The sequence below is a fragment of the Ursus americanus genome, chromosome 1, assembly GCF_024610735.1.
Source record: "Ursus americanus isolate L20-20 chromosome 1, mUrsAme1.1.p, whole genome shotgun sequence".
NCBI classification, from domain to species: domain Eukaryota; kingdom Metazoa; phylum Chordata; class Mammalia; order Carnivora; family Ursidae; genus Ursus; species Ursus americanus.
In genome coordinates this window covers 69,981,577-70,000,446 of record NC_142127.1, presented here as the reverse complement: position 1 = coordinate 70,000,446, position 18,870 = coordinate 69,981,577, and the positions used below count along the sequence as shown (strand labels likewise).

Below are 18,870 nucleotides of genomic sequence, written 5' to 3'. Positions count from 1 at the left end.
TAAAATTTCTTTTTCTTTTTCCCCTTTGGAATTAGACATAGTTTTTTGCTCTTTCTTGGTTTGCTTGTTTCCTTTTCTTGGTTTTTTTTTTTTTGTTTGTTTGTTTTTGTTTTTTTTTGGATAAGGCTTCTCTCTTTTTTTCTTTTTTTCTTCTTTCTCCCCAAGCCCCTTTGAAATCAGGTTTATAGTTTTTTGTTAGTCTGTTTGTGTGGGGTTTTTTGTTCCTTTTCTTGTTCTCTTTTTTTGGATGAGGGTTCCCCCCCCACCAGGCTTATTTTAACAAACAAATCAAAGCATACCTAGTTAAAGGTCCAAACACTCCCATTGCAGGCAACAAGGAACTCTGCAGAGGACTGACCTGTGGGAAAAATAGCCAAAACACAACAACAGAGTACACACAGCATACACCAGAAATGTTTTCAGAAGCTCCAGGCCCTAGACAGTGTGTGATTCCTTCTTAATATAGTTTTAATCTCAGGAGCAGGAAACATAACAAGCTTTCATAACACACAAAAGACAGAAAGCTACACATAATGACAGAATGGAGGAATTCTCTCCAAAAGAAAGATCAAGAAGAAATCACGGCCAGGGATCTGCTCGAAACAGGTATAAGCAATATATCTGAACAAGAATTTAGAACAGCAGTCATAAGAACACTGGCTGGCCTTGAAAGAAGCATAAAAGACACCAGAGAAACACTGGCTATAGAGATAAGAGACATAAAAACTAGTCAGGCTGAAATAAAAAATGCTATGACTGAGATGCAAAACTGTACCTAATCACAGGGAGGCTGGAAGAAGCAGAGGAACAAATAAGTGATACAGAAGATAAAATTATGGAAAATAATGAAGCTGAAAAAAAGCCTATTAGATTATCTATTAGATCACAAATATAGATTTAGGGAACTTAGTGATTCCATAAAACACAAGAATATCCATATTGTAGGAGTCCCAGAAGAAGAAGAGCAGGAAAGGGGGGCAGAAGGTTTATTAGAACAAATTATAGCTGAAAAGTTCTCTAATCTGGGGAAGGAAACAAGTGTTTAAGTCTAAGAGGCACAGAGAACTCCCTTCAAAATCAACAAAAACAGGTTAACACCAAGACATATCCTAGTGAAACTTGCAAAATACAAAGATAGAGATTCTGAAAGTAGCTAGGGAAAAAAACGTCCTTAACCTACAAGGGTAGACATATAAGGTTAGCAGCAGACCTGGCCACAGTAACTTAGCAGGCCAGAAGAGGGTGGTATGAAATATTCAATGTGCTAAGGGGAAAAATATGCAGCCAAGAAGACTTTATCCAGCAAGGTTGTCATTCAGAATAGAAGGAAAGATAGAGTTTCCCAGACAAGCAACAACTAAAGGAGTTCATGAACACCAAACCAGCTCTGCAAGAAATATTAAAGGGGACCCTTTGAATGGGAGAGAGAGATCAAAAGCAGCAGACTTGGAAGGAACAGAGACAATCTACAGGAACTGTACAGGTAATACAATGGCACTAATTCATGTCTATCAATAATTATTCTGAATGTAAATGGACTCAGTGCTCTAATCAAAAGACACAGGGTATCAGAATAAATTTAAAAACAAGACCCACCAATATGCTGCTTACAAGACTCATTTTAGACTCAAAGACATCTGCAGATTGAGAGTGAGGGCATGGAGAACCATTTATCATACTAATGGTTTTCAAAAGAAAGCTGGAGTAGCCATACATATAACAGAAAATTAGATTTTAAACCAAAGACTGTAATAAGACATGGAGAAGGACACTACATCATAATAAAGGGGTCTATCCAACAAGAAGATTGAACAATTGTAAATATTTATGCCCATAAATTGGGAGCACCCAAATACATAAATCAATTATTAACAAGCATAAAGAAATTCATTGACAATAATACAATAATAGTGGGGAACTTTACCACCCCACTCACAGCAATGGACAGATCATCTAAGCAGAAGATCAACAAGGGAAATGATGACTTTGCAAGACACACTGGATCAGATGTTTAGATGTTTAGAACATTTCATCCTAAAGCATCAGAATACACATCCTTTTGAAGTGCACATGGAATATTCTTCAGAATAGATCACATACTGCGTCACAAAACAGGCTTAACCAGTACAAAAAGATTGAGATCATGCCATGCATATTTTCTGACCACAATGCTATGAAACTTGAAGTCAACCACAAGAAAAAATTTGGAAAGACGACAAATAATGGAGGTTAAAGACATCCTACTAAAGAATGAATGGGTTAACCAGGAAATTAGCTAAAAAAAATACATGGAAGCAAATAAAAATGAAAACAACAGTCTAAAAGCAAAGGCAGTTATAAGAGGGAAGCTATAGCAATATAGGTCTACCTCAAGAAGAAAAAAAGTCTCAAATACACAACTTAACCTTACACCTAAAGGAACTGAAAAAAGAACAGCAAATGAAGCGTAAAACCAGGAGGAGGGAAAAATTAAGATTAGAGCAGAAATAAATGATACAGAAATTAAAAAAAAAAACAGCAGAACAGATCAACAAAACTAGGAGCTGGTTGTTTAGAAGAATTAACAAAATTGATAAACTCCCATCCAGACTTAAAGAAAAGAGAAAGGACCCAAATAAATAAAATCACAAATGAAAGAGGAGAGATCAAAACCAACAACGCAGAAATACAAACAATTATAAGAGAATATTATGAGCAATTATATGCCAACAAATTGGGCAATCTGGAAGAAATGGAGAAATTCCTAGAAACATATAAACTACCAGAACTGAAGCAGGAATAAATAGAAAATTTGAATAAACCCATAACCAGTGAAGAAATTGTAAAAGTAATCAAAAATCTCCCAACAAATAAGAGTCCTGAGCCACAGCTTCTGAGGGGAATTCTACCAAACATTTATTTATTTATTTATTTATTTATTTATTTATTTATTTATTTATTTAAGATTTTATTTATTTATGTGACAGAGAGACAGCCAGCGAGAGAGGGAGCACAGCAGGGGAGTGGGAGAGGAAGAAGCAGGCTCCCAGCAGAGGAGCCCGATGTGGGACTTGATCCCGGAACGCCGGGATCACGCCCTGAGCCGAAGGCAGACGCTTAATGACTGCGCTACCCAGACGCCCCTCTACCAAACATTTAAAGAAGAATTAATACGTCTTCTTCTGAAGCTGTTCCAAAACTAGAAATGGAAGGAAAACTTCTAAACTCTATGAGGCCAGCATTATCTTGATTCCAAAACCAGACAAAGACCGCACTAGAAAAGAGAATTACAGACCGATATCCCTGATGAACATGGATGCAAAAATTTTCAACAAGATACTAGTTAATAGAATCCAACAGTACATACAAGGATTATTCACCACGATCAAGTGGGATTTATTCCTGGGCTGCAGGGGTTGTTCAACATCTGCAAATCAATCAAGGTGATAGGTCACATTAATAAAAAAGTATAAGAACTATATGACCTCTCAATGGATGCAAAAAGAGAAAAGCATTTGACAAAATACAGCACCCTTTCTTGCTTTAAAAACCCTCAAGAAAGAAGGGCTAGAAGGAACATACCTCAAATGTCATAAAGGCCCTATAGGAAAGACCCGCAGCGAATATCATTCTCAATGGGGGAAAAGTGAGAGCTTTTCCCCTAGGGTCAGGAACACGACGGGGATGTCCACTCTCACCACTGTTAGGACTGGAAGTCTTGGCCTCAGCAACTAGACAAAAAAAAAAAGAAAAGTCATCCAATTTGGCAAAGAAGAAGTCAAACTTTAATTCTTCACAAACAACATGATACTCTATGTGGAAAACCCAAAAGACTCCACCAAAACATTGCTAGAACTAATAGATGAATTCAGCAAAGTGGCAGGATATAAAACCCTAAAACCCTAAACACAAGCAGGGGGAGTGGGAGAGGAAGAAGCAGACTCATAGCAGAGGAGCCTGATGTGGGGCTCGATCCCATAACGCCAGGATCACGCCCTGAGCCGAAGGCAGCTGCTTAACCGCTGTGCCACCCAGGCGCCCCCACAAGAGACTCTTAACTATAGACAACAAACTGAGGGCTGCTGGAGGGGATGTATGTAGGGGGATGAGCTAAATGGGTGATGGGCATTAAGGAGACACTTGTTGTGGTGAGCACTGGATGTTATATGTAAGTGATCGATCATTAAATTCTACTCCTGAAACCAATACTACATTATATGTTAACTAACTTGAATTTAAATTAGAAAAAAGTTCAAAAACAAAAAAACAAAAAAAGATCTTTCTGAAAATCTACAGAAAGCTGACATTTACCCAAGATATCATCAAGAGTCAAGGAACGGAGAATTGACATTGTTAAAGGCAGTGGTTGAAGAAAAATAAAGCCTTTTGTCACTTGTACCCTCATCCCAAATTCAGCCCAGGCATTAAAACTGCCCAGGCAGAAAAAAAAAGAATACTTTTTACAAAATGGGGAACATACTTTGCATTTTATTTTGTAATCTGCTTTTTCTACCAAATGTAATGCAAATATTTTCCTATGTCATTTTTTTTAAGATTTTCTTTATTTATTTGCAGAGAGAGACAACGAGAGAGGGAACACAAGCAAGGGGAGTATGAGAGGGAGAAGCAGGCTCCCCGCCGAGCAGGGAGCCCAATGCAGGGCTTAATCCCAGGACCCTGGGACCATGACCTGAGCCGAAGGCAGATGCTTAATGGCTGAGCCATCCAGGCGCCCCCCTATGTCATTATTCTTTTACAAGATGATTTGTAGAACACATCCTGATTAAGAATCATTGTAATTACACCTGCTTTCTCGCAAAATCCACTTTGAAAATAGTTATATTATTTAAGCTTCCTAACCAATAGGAAACTTGGTATTTAAGTAGAAAGATAAGCTATAATAAAATGAACATTGATCTGGAAAGAGACACATGGCAATCTGAATTCTTGTCCCTCCCCTGAGGCCTTAAGCAAGTTTCTTAGCCTCTGAGTCCCCATGACCTCATGTGAAGAGGGCATTGTACTCTGCATGGTGGCTTTGGAAATCAGAGAAGCCACATGCATGGGGCCTGGACAAACGGGCATGCCACTGGTATGGTAACTATTATCTCTATTGATTCCATCTCTTCTTTCACATTGTTATGACACTCTAAGTTTAAATTCAAGTGTGTCAACAATGATGTTTAGTGTTTGTTTTGAAATGTCAGGGTATAATTCCAACTATGGCTCATTTTATTATTTCCTGTTATATAGAATTTTCTATTAAATCAACTCAATAAAGAAATCTACAAGCCTCTGCTAATTAACTTCTCAGCACAAACTACAGCAGCTCAAACTCAGAATATTATCATGTCAAAATTGGACAAAAGAAGAAAGGGAGTTTTTGGTCCTCCTTTGGGCAAGAGAATGGTAATTGCTCTCTGTTTCTATACATATGGTAATACAGCACTGGTCCTCTTCATGTCCCCTGCTACACTCAGAACAAGGAAACCAGATATACTAGGATTTGACATCTTTTTGTACAGTTTTTTTTTTATCACAAATTTTTTTAAAGATTTAATTTTTAAGTAATCTCTATACCCAACATGGTGCTCGAACTTACAACCCCAAGAAGAGTTTCATGCTCTACTGACTGTGATAGCCAGGTGCCCCTTTAATCACAAATTTTGATGAGGTTTTCCTTAAAGTGTGTTCATATTTGCATGTGGATTAGACAACTTGACATTAAAAACAAGCAATTGCCCTTTGAATTAAAAAGTAGAATATTCATCTCGGAAATTATCTACCTTTCTAATTCTCTGATTAACACTTTTATTCAGCAGAGTATTGCTGCTTGCTCCTCTAGACCTTTAAACAACCTAGCTATCAATTGACTTCTCTGTGTTCCTTTGCTACAAATACCCTTCTGAACCTCACTTGTCACCACTCAGAGGTTATAATCATTTTAAAATCCTACCTTTCTCACTTGCTTTAATGTACTGAAATTGTATAAGGAAAAAGAGGAGGCATATTGATAAACAAATTGGGCGAGAGGATGAATAAGTCCTCAACTCTTAATCTATAAAGGTTAGTAACGAGACTTTCCCTATTCCTTAGAAGCATGGATGCTAGGGAATATTATTCTTGGTTTGAAAGGAGAACATCATTTCTCACGTATGTATGCTACAAGAAGATATTGCCTCAATACTGTTTATACAATAGGACAATATAGTAAGGTGTTAATATTTTCTAATATCACTCCTCTTTTTGCTCTCAGGTTGTCTTTGTAGATGATGTCAATATGCCCGCTCGGGAAGTATATGGTGCTCAGCCTCCCATTGAGTTGCTTAGACAATGGCTAGATCACTGGAATTGGTATGACCTAAAAGATTGTTCTATGATTAAACTAGTGGACATTCAAATCATGTGTGCTATGGGACCTCCAGGTATGTTTTCTGAGTTTGTGATTACCAAATTGAGAATCATTCTGGCTATACCTAGAGAGATGGCTAGAGAAAGAAAGAGAAACCCAACTGAACATTCTGAGTTACAATTTTCTGTGTGTATGTTTTCTCTGTGTATACTTGGTACCTACGGGAATGTACTACAATGGTCAACAGTACAAAGTGGGTTGCCTTGCTTGGGGCCATTCTCCGACCAACTCTTCCAGATCCTTTTTCTCCCACCTTCTGTGACTTTGCACTTCCTTTCTCTGTATTCCAAGGACCCAGATCCTTGTGAAGCAGCTCATTTCCCTGTTATATTCCTTAATTCTTCAACTGTGTGAAATCCCCATTTCTACACCAATCAAGTCCTATTCTAGCGAGTCTTTGGATTTGGACAGACTGTTAAGAGGAATTTAAGTAGAAAATAGCCCAAAGAATTAACCCTTAAAGATTCTTTACATTTCTCAAGGGAAATGGATAAACTCAAAGGAATCTATGCAGGGGAAATTTTTCTATGATGGGGTATCAAAAGTGGCTTGATTCAACTGACTGGACATTCTTAACTGTTTTTTCCCTGAACTCAAGCTGGTATTCTAGTCTTTAAAAATTCCTTTTCTCCATATATCATTTCTTCAGGCAATCTCTTTGGTATTTGCCTCCTGACCCCCTGACCTTTTGTGACCTGTAACCCAGCCAGATTGCTCTGAGTCAGTAATTACTCTCAGCACACTTCCTGGGCCATTTCAAATGCTTTTTTTTTTCCTTTTCTTTTTTTTTTCTTCCAAGTTTTTATTTAAATTCTAGCTGGTTAACATACAGTGTAATATTACTTTCAAGTGTAGGATTTAGTGATTCATCGTGTACATGCAACACCCAGTGCTCTCACAAGTGCCCTCCTTAATCTCCATCACCTATTTAACCCATCCCCCTGCCCACCTCCTCTCCAGCAACCCTCAGTTTGTTCTCTATAGTTAAGAGTCTGTTTTATGGTTTGCCTCTCTTTTCTTTTCTAAAAAACTAAGATTTGTCTATATATTTGAAGATAATAATACCAATAATTTTTTGAAATGATGGTACATTCTAAGTTAGTTATTAAAGCCTCATATTTGAGGGGCTCCTGAGTGGCTCAGTCAGTTAAGTGTCCAACTCTTGATTTTGACTCAGGTCATGATCTCAGGATCGTGAGATCAAGCCCCGCGTCAGGCTCCACACTCAGCATGGAGTCTGCTTGAGATGTTCTCCCTCTCCCTCTGCCCCTCCCTCCGCTTGTGCATGTTCTCTCTTTCAAATAAATAAATTTTTTTTAAAAAGCCTCATCTTTGAAAATGTAATCATTATTTTATGAAAGTGAAACAGCCCCCAAATTTTTAAAAATGCAAGCAGTCAATGAAGCAGACACCTGAACAAAATAGACTAGTTTTCAGGAAATTCATTTTAGGATGTAGGGGAAGAGTTAGGCTAAATGTTAAGAGTGTGCTGAATTTCAGCCATGTGGGAAGGACTCTAAGTTTGATCAGTCATATTTGCCAATATTATATATAATATTACTATTGTATAATGTTTTATCTTACTGTTATACTGTAATGAGGATGTTTACAGTTTACTGCTTTGGGCTATATGAGTCACAGACAAGGTGGCCTTCTGTTTGGTCTGATTTTCTTTGGTAAATTGACCTGACCTAAGAACTCAATCAGATAATTCAACTAGAAAAACAGTGCGTTGAGTTTGAGGGGAAAACTGTTTTTCAGGGTTACCCAAAAATTACTATTAATTTTTCTGTATGCTGTGAATTTGTCCATCTTTCAAGTTGTTTTATGCTTTAAAATATTGGAGAAAATATTCTGTGTATTAGTAACATTGTTAAGAGGTACTCTTTTTAATATTTAGGTGGTGGTCGAAATCCAGTAACTCCCCGATATATGAGACATTTCAATATTATAACAATCAATGAGTTTAGTGATAAATCCATGTTTACAATCTTCTCTAGAATCTTAACCTGGCATTTAAAAATCTGGTAAGTAATTTAAAGTGTGTTTCTTTTTTCATTAGGGGATGTAAAGTCTTTTGGAAACATATCAATATAAGTAGTGCTTCTCGAAATATTCCCTGAAAACATCCCTAGATAAAGAAAAAGATAACAGGTTACATTGCTCCCCTCTGCTGTTCTCATCTCCAGGTATGGGAGCATAACACGAAGGAGCCAGAGTATCTTTCTCTTTTTGTCCAATGTCTTGAATTTTAGTCCCAAAGTCCATACAAATTTTGCACTCTGCTGTATAGTATGTCCATGGTGGAATTATTAATGTTCTGAATTTTCACTATGTAAGGCACTAAATGCTGGAAAGCTGTATGCTAGGTTTATCCTGTGACTTTGATACCCTGTAGTAGAACTCTTGAGTTCCCCAAGGAGGTTCATGTCTAAGCTTGAATGTAGCCTTTGAGCCTGTACTCTGGGGGGCAAAGTTGCTGCCTAGCTCTGGACATTCAGTGCTTCTCCACATGGTGTGCAGAAGTCAGGGAGCCAAGTGGACCTGGGCAGTGCAAGTCTCAGCTCCCTGATGTCCATTCTCAGGAAATTGTCATTCCTTGCCCTGTCCAGAGATGATGGAGAAGGACAGCTGGCTCCTCGTCAAGCCAGAAGTTAAAGATAGTCAGTTTTTCCAAATGGATATTTGTTCTACATGTTCTTTCTACCCTAATTGTGACTTTTGTCCTTCTTTTGTTAATCCTGACTCACTATTTCACTTTCTTTTTAACTCTCCTTTTTCTTTCTCTCTTTTTCTTATTTTTTCTGTATTTTTATTTCCTTCCTTTTTTTCTCTGAAAATACTCATTTCACCAGTGTTCTTCAGGGATTCCTTTTATATGCTATTGAAAATGCTGAGGTGAAAGTGATTAGGACACTTTTGTCTAGTGGATGCTGGATTTGAGTTATATAATTGGGGTTCCTCGGCTGCTCTTTTGTCCACTTATTTAAGTGGTTTTAAGTCCATTACATTAGTCCTTCCTTCCCCTGGAGTTTCTTTGAAGATAAAATAAAATAATGAATGGAAAGTAGTTTTAAAAGAAATTAAAATTCTATTATTATTATTTATTATTATTATAAGAAATGGTAATTTTATAAATTAAATTGATTTATTCAGAATAAATTTCACATTGGGCATGCTAAATATCATTTATGTATGATATATGCTAACATTTTCTCTTTATTAATTTTTTTTAAGTTATAAATTTCCAGACGATTTTCTAGATTTGACAACCCAAATTGTTAATGGTACGATGGCTCTATATAAAGAAGCCATGAAGAATCTCTTGCCTACTCCAGCTAAATCTCACTACTTGTTCAACCTCCGTGATTTCTCCCGTGTCATTCAGGGCGTTTGCTTGTCAAGACCAGAAACAGCAGAAACCAAAGAAGTCATTAAACGTCTCTGGGTTCATGAGGTAAATTTTTGTGTTATTGAAATATCATGCAAGAAACAAAGATTTTATCATGACAACAACTGGGTAAAAAGAAACATTTAGCAATTTATATTGTTGAAATGCATTCAGCTATTTGGCATTATGAAGGCCAATGATCAAGGTAATTTAAAAGAATATTTAACACTAATATATTTTATGATATTTAAAAAGGATTATCTCTTATTTTTGGAAACTTTTGTTGACTTACAACATATTTCGAAGCAGGTATCACTTTGGGTCAATCTCCTTTAACTTAATCCTCATAAGTTCGATTTCAAATATTTTGAGATGGAATACTTTTTACGGAGCTGTTTTTATAAGAAATGAATGCATTTATTTTCATTACTTACTTGTATTTCTAGGTACCAAAACAACTGCAAAGCAAACCAGTTTTGAAAGCATAAAACTATATTAAAAATATATTTAAGTTCCTTTTTGGGAAGAGGTATGTGAGTGAACACTTTTTTGTAAAAATTTGTGGAAGGAAGGAGAGAAAGAATATAAAAAGGCATCAAAAATAATAGTTCAATATCTTAAAAACAGACAAAGAATCATAGGAAAGTTAAAGAAAAATGTTTTGTTTTTAATATGTAAATAATATAGCTATTTTAATTTTAATAATGTAGTTAAGAAATCTAGAAAATAGGAACGGGCTATGTTAAAACCATGTGCTATAGAGAGAAAAATTTCAAAAGAGTATTTAGAAATGGAATTTTTAATGAAATTCACAATATAACTTGAAATTTTTAATGAGTACTTCATATTTATATAATGTAATGAGTTTAAGTTCTTAGCTCAAAACCGTTGAATAGCACTCTACTTCATTGGGAGGGATTGAACGTAAAAGTCTGGTAGCCCCTAAGATCTCATATGTGTACCTCTTTCCTAGCTCCCCTCAGGCTGCCTCTTGCTCTCTCACTCATTCACCTTCACCAGCAACACAGGCCTAGTGGCTATTCTCTCTGCCTGGAATGCTGTTCCCCCAGATCCTCTGAGCTAGCTTCCTACTGCCTTTGATCAAATCTTTCCTACTCCATGAGGCCCACACTGACCACCCTATTGTATACAACAGGCTCATACCTCACTAGCAGTTCCAGTCTTTCTTGACTTACTCTATTTTTCTTCTTTTCATGACATTTATTAGCATCTAACATGCCATATAATTTATTTGTCATGTTTATTGTCTGTCTCCCTCAGATAGCAGGCAAGCTCCATGAGGTCAGAGATTTTTTTTTTTTTTTGTCACTGATTTATCCACAGTGCTGAGAACAGTGCTAAGACACATTGTTCTCAACATTTCAAAAAAATATGAAGTGCTGGAAATCAACACTCTATTTGTGCTTTGTTTCTATTCACTCAAAAAAGACTTCCTAAGGGTCTAATATAGCTCAGATACTACCTTAGGTGTCCTTTTCCTTTCCAGACACTTTTACCAAATTAGAAGACCAAACGTAATTTTATTAAATGGTTTTCAAGGTATGAAACTGGCTTACTACTTTACATTCTCTTTGACTTCTCCATGGCCTTTTTTTTTAATTAATTAATTTTTTTAAAAGATTTTATTTATTTATTTGACAGAGAGAGACAGCCAGCGAGAGAGGGAACACAAGCAGGGGGAGTGGGAGAGGAAGAAGCAGGCTCCCAGAGGATGAGCCTGATGTGGGGCTCGATCCCAGAATGCTGGGATTACGCCCTGAGCCGAAGGCAGACACTTAACGACTGCGCCACCCAGGCGCCCCTCCATGGCTTTCAAACATTTGTGTACATAACATCTGATTTGCTTGTTAAATGTAGTTATTCTGCACAAGTGACCCAAGGAAAAAAAATTAGATTTCATCAAAGTTAAAAATTTTCATGCTTCAAAGGATGCTATCTAGAAAGTGGAAAAACAACTCATAGAATGGGAAAAAAATATTTGCAAGCCATACATCTGATTAGTGTCTCATATCCAGAAAACAAAGCACTATTATAACTCAACAGTAGAAGACAAATAACCCAATTTAAAAGTGGGCAAAGGATTTGAATAGACCTTTCTCCAAGGATGATATACAGATAGCCAATAAGCACATGAAAAGACGTTCAACATCCTTAGTCGTTGGGGAAATGCAAATCAAAACCACAGCGAGGTACACCTCACACCCTCTAGGATGGCTGGCATCCAAAAGACAGATACTAACAAGTGCCGATGAGGATGGTGGAGGAAGCAGAGCCCTCGTCCACTGCTGTGGCTGTGCAAAGTGGTGCAGCTGCTTTGGAAAACAGCTAGTTCCTCAAAATGTTAAACACAGAGTTACCCTATGACCCAGCAGTTCTGCTTCTAGCCATATACTCATGAGAACTGCACACATATGTCCACACAAAAACTTGTACACGAATGTTATCAGAATTATCCATGATAGAAAGTGGACACAGCTCCCATACATCAGCTGATGGATGGGCAAACAAAACGTGATATATACATACAATGAAATCTTATTCAGCCCTAAAAAGTAATACCGATGCATACTACAACATGGATTAACCCAGAAAACATCATGCTAAGTGAAAGAAGCCAGACACAAAGGTCATATATTACATGATCCCCTTTATATGAAATGTGCAGAATAAGCAAATTAATAGAGATAAAAGGTAGAGTACTGTGTGCCAGGGGGCACCCGGGGGGATAATAAGGAGTGACTGTTAATGGGTACAGGGTTGCTACATGGGTGATGAAGAAGTTCTAGAATTAGAGAGTTGTGATGTTTGCTCAACTTCATGAATATTATAAAAAAAACACTGAATAATATGCTTTAAAAGAGCGAATGTTATGTGAATCATATATCAATTAAAACAATCTGTAATTAAGGCTTGGAGGTAAATAAACTCAGAGCATAAATACAATATAATAAAAATATTCCAGAGAGTTTCCTCTCTTGCAATGATGTAGATTTATAATAGAATAATTTTACATCCCAACTTTTAAAAATGGAAGAGGGGGCCATAGAATCACAGTGTAGGGGCACCTGGGTGGCACAGCGGTTGGGCATCTGCCTTCGGCTCAGGGCGTGATCCTGGCGTTATGGGATCGAGCCCCACATCGGGCTCCTCCACTATGAGCCTGCTTCTTCCTCTCCCACTCCCCCTGCTTGTGTTCCCTCTCTCGCTGGCTGTCTCTATCTCTGTCGAATAAATAAATAAAATCTTTAAAAAAAAAAAAAAAGAATCACAGTGTAGAGAGAAAGGATCAGCAGAAGTGAGGGTGAGAGAGCCTGCCAAGGTGCTGGAAGTGTTCTGTATCTTGGTGGTGACATGGGTGTATAAATGTGTAAAAATTCTTGGAGCTATACACTTAGGATTTTTGTACCTTATATAAAGAAATAGAAGTAGAAAAATAAGATATTCCCAACCTCAAAGTTTTCAAGTCAGGGTCCAGAGTGGGCCCCTGCCATCTGCATTTTGGCAAGTACCACAGTTGATTCAATACAGGTGTGATGACAGTCCTTGAGAAACGCTATCTTAGGTTCTTGCTAGATAGCCTGCTAGATAATAGTATACTTAGTTCATCTTCAGCACTGATACCTGATGTGTGAGGTTGGCTTGGTTTAGGTTTCTCCTCCTGTAGGAATATTGTACGACATCTTCAGTACCTCAATCCAAGGAGATGACTATTGGCATATGTCGGGAAACTAGATTGTCCCATAAAGAAAGAGCTTTTGAACCGGTGAGAGTATGCACAAAGCCTCACTCATACTATTTGCCTACACAGCCACCCCTGCTAGGGAAAGGAATGACACTATTCTGGCACCAGCTTGACCACAGTGAAAACACTAAAATCATTACTCTTGAACACCGTTAGGCTGATTTCAAGGTGCTTTGTAATCATTTTATTTCTGAATTTTATAATGTTTCCACATAGGTTGTCATTTTATTTTTGCCGTACAACTGGAATGTAATGTCAAGCAGGTATTCCTGTTTCCGTTTTATAGGTGAAGAAGCCGATGCAGACAGGTTTCAGTCATTTCCCCCAAAGGACAGAAGTTTTGCTGACACAAATATGCATTGCTTCTATCATATGTGTACTAGTCCGCTAGGGCCGCCATAACAAAATACCACAAACGGAGCGGCTTCACAACAGAAATTTATTTTCTCATAGTCCTGGAGGCCAGAAGCCCAATTGCAAGATGCCACCAAGTGTGGGTGAATGGCTGCCTCCTCATTGTGTCCTCACATGTCCCTTCCTCTGTGTACCTGCAGGGAAAGAGTGGAAACTCTGTTGTCTCTTCCTCTTCTTATAAGGACAGTCTTATGGGACTAACAATGTACCCTTGTGACCTTATTTAACTTTAATTACCTCCTTAAAGGACTTCTCTCTTAATATAGTCATATTGGTGGTTAGGACTTCCATGTGAATTTGGGGGTGGGGAGGGACACAATTCAGTCCAAATAGATGGTAACCAAGGGACACTTATACCACTTTGAGGAAATAGTTGTTTTATGTGACAAGCCTGATAACTATCTCTTACAGTCCCATAACATGTACATATCACCAGAGTTTACTTTAGTAGATTGCCCTCTGCAGTGACTTATAACAAAAATAATAGACTTATAACAAAAATAAAAAAAACAAAACAAACTTGGCTTTCATCTAAGATATTTCTTCTTTTTCCAAAAAAAAAATGTGCTTTAAAAAATACTACTACTCATTTGCCAATAATTTTCAGAATGTTTCCTGGCTTGGAAAAAGGAAGGATCACTGCAAAGAAGTTCCCAGCTTCTTTATCTGTATCTGAGTGACCAGCAAAGGCAGCCACTTACTTTCTCTAGTCCTTTTATCCTTCTCTAGTCATTAATCTTCCTATTTTAAAAAAGATTTTATTTATTTATTTGAGAGAGATAGAGCAAGAGAGAGAGCATGAGCTGGGAGAGAGGCAGATGGGGAGGGAGAGACATGGAGCCTGATGTGGGGCTCGATCCCAGCACCCTAGGATCATAACCTGAGATGAAGGCAGATGCTTAACCGACTGAGCCACCCAGCCGCCCCTAGTCATTAATATTCTTTGCATCTCTATAATCTGCTTCTGTTCCCCCAAATTGCCTTTATTTATTAATAACTGTATGTAACTATGTATTATCTAAATATATCATCAAAGTTAATATTTAAAATAAATATTATTATGAGTCCGTCCTGATTATTTGGCTATGCTTTTAATAAAACCCATAGAAATTTCCTGGAGTACTTTTTATGTGACTTAAGATTAATATGTAAATAAAACTACAGAAATAGAAGAATCAGTTCCTAATGCTGCTTCTTATTTATTCAGGTCCTTAGAGTGTATTATGATCGCCTTCTGGATAATGCAGATAGAAGTTGGCTTATCAACTACATTCAAGAAATTTTGAAAAAATACATGGATGAAGATTTTCATGAACTTTTTCAACACTTAGATTTCGATAATGATGGGGTGGTAGAAGAAGATGACTTGCGTAGCTTAATGTTTTGTGATTTCCACGATCCCAGGCGAGAGGACACCAACTACAGAGAAGTTGAGGATGTGGATAATCTACGGGTGATAGTAGAAGCTCACCTAGAAGAATACAACAATATGAGCAAAAAAACCATGAGCCTTGTCTTATTCCGATTCGCCATAGAACACATCAGCAGAATTTCCAGGATCCTGAAGCAGCCTCGCAGCCATGCTCTTCTTGTTGGTGTTGGAGGGAGTGGAAGGCAGTCTGTCACCAGATTAGCTGCCCACATGGCTGACTATTCAGTTTTTCAGGTTGAAATCTCCAAGGGCTATGGTACTTCTGAGTGGCACGAAGATTTAAAAGTGATCTTAAGGAAATGTGCGGAGGGTGAGATGCAGGGTGTCTTCCTGTTTACAGACACTCAGATCAAAAGGGAGTCATTTCTAGAAGACGTCAACAACCTGCTGAATGCCGGGGAGGTTCCAAATCTCTTCGCGTTAGACGAAAAGCAGGAGATATGTGATAAGATGCGCCAGTTAGATCGCCAACGGGATAAAACCAAACAAACAGATGGAAGCCCCATAGCTCTTTTCAATATGTTTATCGATCGCTGTCGCAACCAGCTGCATGTGGTCCTCGCCATGAGTCCCATTGGAGATGCATTCCGGATCCGCCTTAGGAAGTTCCCTGCTCTTGTTAACTGCTGTACCATTGACTGGTTTCAGGTATTGCCATGTACATTTCAGATAGACTTCTGGAAACGTTGAATCTTCATCAACATCATGACTTTAATTTTATAGACTACCCCCAAAAATGTAGTCGAGCAGAATTTTCTGATCAATGATAATGCATTGTATGAAACTCGAACTCAAGAAATCATCATAAGAGAAAAGCATTGAGCTCACTATATTATAGAAGGCTTTAGGGTAAATTTGAGTATCAGTCACAGTCCTGACAGGGAACAGCACACTGAAGTCTTCACTGAGAAAAGCTGAATGAAGGAACTGTTCCCAGAGGTGTAGGTGGGGTTAAAGGAACTGAGAGGGCACAGTGGAGCAGTTAGGAAGGGGTGGAGCATAGCAAGGAGCTTTACTACAGCTTGGGCATAAAGAGGGAGAGGGAGGAAAGCGTGTCACTGGGGCTCAGAGCTGTGGAAGTAGGATTGCCTGGCAGGAGCAGCAACCCAAAACCTAGAACTAAGCTCCTGCTAGAAAGGAAGGGAGGGTATGAATACTCCTACCCCTCTCTTCTTCTTCTAATCTCTTTCCATAGCCAAACCCAACAGGAAGTCAGAAGGAAGAAAGCCAGAGTGACCCTTGTCGTAGTTAACTTCAGTATCAAGAAGCACAGAGCTGATGAGACAAGGGTGTGGGGTGGGAAGTTTGTGGGCTGTGGCAGAGGTCCTGTGTTTTTTGGCCTTGGGGAATTTACATAGCCCCTCTGTTCCTCCATTTCCTGCTAAGACTGTTTCATTTTATTGAACTCTTGCTCAATAGCAGGTACTATTCTAAAAGCAGGAAGGGAAAAGGAAAATGAAATAGACAACACTTCTGATCTCGAGCTTATTTTCTAGAGACAGGCAAATTAAAAAATTATCCAGTCAACAGAGTGGCATATAGGGAGTAAAAGCCTTTCTGAAGAGGTGAACTTTTAAGAGGAAGCACGCCAGACAAAAAGTGCCACTACTGAGAGGATCTGGGCAGAAGGCATAAACTAGTGAAGGCAAGGGGCTGTGGAAGGAATGGGTGTGTCAGGACATGGAAGTGGCAGGCACAGAGTAACTGAGGGGGAAGCAGTAGAGATGAGGTCAGAAAGGTGGGAAGGGCCCAACAGGCAGAGCTTTACAAGTTGGTTTTGGGTGTGAAGTATGCTGGGAAGTCTTCGAAGGATTATTAATTGGAGAGTGTGACATGAGCTAATTTACATTTTGAAAAAAATCACTCTGGCAGTTGTAGAGAGCCACACAAGCAGGGAAACCAGTTAGGACACTGTTGGAATTGTCCAAGCAGATGAAAACGGAGGGTTGAATTGGGATAGCTGTTGTAGGAAGAAGAGAAAGGATTTGGAAGCTATTGTGGGAATGGTACCTATAGCACTTGTTTATGGGATGGATGAAGGGTTGAGAAGGAGAAGAGGTATCGAGGATGATTCCCACATTTTGGCTGAAGCAATGGGTAGATGATGGTGATGTTTACAAAGCTGGGGAAGATGGCAACTATTTGGGGGGAGATAGGAACCACATTTTAGACTTGTCAAGTTTGAGATAACTTTAAAAAAAATCAAAGAGATAAATTGTTCAGATGATTCTGGAGTTTAGAGGAAAGGATAATAACATTTACCTCAGAGAATTATTGGGGAATCCAATGAGATGATACTGGCAAGGTGCACACAGAAATAGACATCCCATAAGTTTAGTTCCTTTCCTCTTCCTTGCTCCTACAATACTCACGAACAATTTCTCTAACCTTTGAATAAACCATGAAGAGTCAGTATCACTTGTACTAGCTACTGGCTCCTAAGTGTGCAAGTCCTTGTTTGGGGGGATGGGGGTTCCTCATGGAAGTGTCTCTCCTGCCCCATCCCTCATGTGCTCCTCTCCATTTCTGACATCAATAAATCACAAAGGACTGCAGTAGTAACAGACTTACACTAGTCACTTTGATCAAGTACTAACTCATTTATCTTAAATTTAGTCATGGCCTGAAGATGCACTCCAGGCGGTTGCCTCACGCTTCTTGGAAGAAATTGAAATGGCAGAGGAAATACGAGAAGGCTGTATCAACATGTGTAAAAGCTTCCACACTTCTACTATAGACTTATCTTCATCCTTCTATGTTGAACTTCAAAGATACAATTATGTGACTCCTACCTCTTACCTTGAATTAATCTCCACCTTCAAAATCTTGTTGGAAAAGAAAAGAAGGTAAAAATGAAATTTCATATTTCTATTTATGTATTTTTAAGAGAGTACGCATGAGTGGGGGGCGCAGGAGAAGAGGGAGAGAAGGGGAGAAAGGGGCAAACAGACTCCACACTGAGCAAGGAGCCAGTCGTGGGCTTGGATCTCACTACCCTGAGATAACAGTCTGAGCTGAAACTAAAAGTCAGACGCTCAACTAAGCCACCCAGGCATCCCAAGATTTCATATTTCTAAGTAAGCTATGGTGGTTTTAAAATATTTGTGTGTACAAAAGTGACATAGCTATGATGTAGAGATTTATTTTGTATATACATATGTATGCGTTTGTACTGTGAATATTGTTAAATCTTTAAGTGACTTATTTTGCAAACATCTTTAGGATGGGGAGAAGGTCTTCTTTTGTGTAGATGTGTTGTCTAGCACATTGTAAATGCATAATCATATTTGTTGAAGGAATAAAGGTGTGCCACTCAGAGCTGGGCTAAGACTCCAGGATCCTTTGACAATGATACTGAGTAAACACTACTAGAGAGAATTTTTTTATAAGTAATTAGATAATAGATAAAACTTCTGTTTAAGTATTGAACAACTGAAACCCAGAGACAGGTTTACTTATTTAAACTCTCATTTGAAAAC

The 18,870-nt window shown here is 38.3% G+C and overlaps 1 protein-coding gene across 1 annotated transcript in view; it reads left to right on the top strand.

The window, feature by feature from the left end:
* Positions 1 to 18,870, top strand: part of DNAH7 (dynein axonemal heavy chain 7) — a 252,588-nt gene that overhangs the window by 120,978 nt on the left and 112,740 nt on the right. The window contains exons 37-42 of the mRNA XM_087854980.1: positions 5,233 to 5,388; positions 6,236 to 6,404; positions 8,292 to 8,418; positions 9,629 to 9,848; positions 15,167 to 16,039; positions 18,008 to 18,237. Coding sequence (XP_087711106.1) covers positions 5,233 to 5,388; positions 6,236 to 6,404; positions 8,292 to 8,418; positions 9,629 to 9,848; positions 15,167 to 16,039; positions 18,008 to 18,237 — 1,775 coding nt within the window. The remainder of the gene's footprint in view (positions 1 to 5,232; positions 5,389 to 6,235; positions 6,405 to 8,291; positions 8,419 to 9,628; positions 9,849 to 15,166; positions 16,040 to 18,007; positions 18,238 to 18,870) is intronic.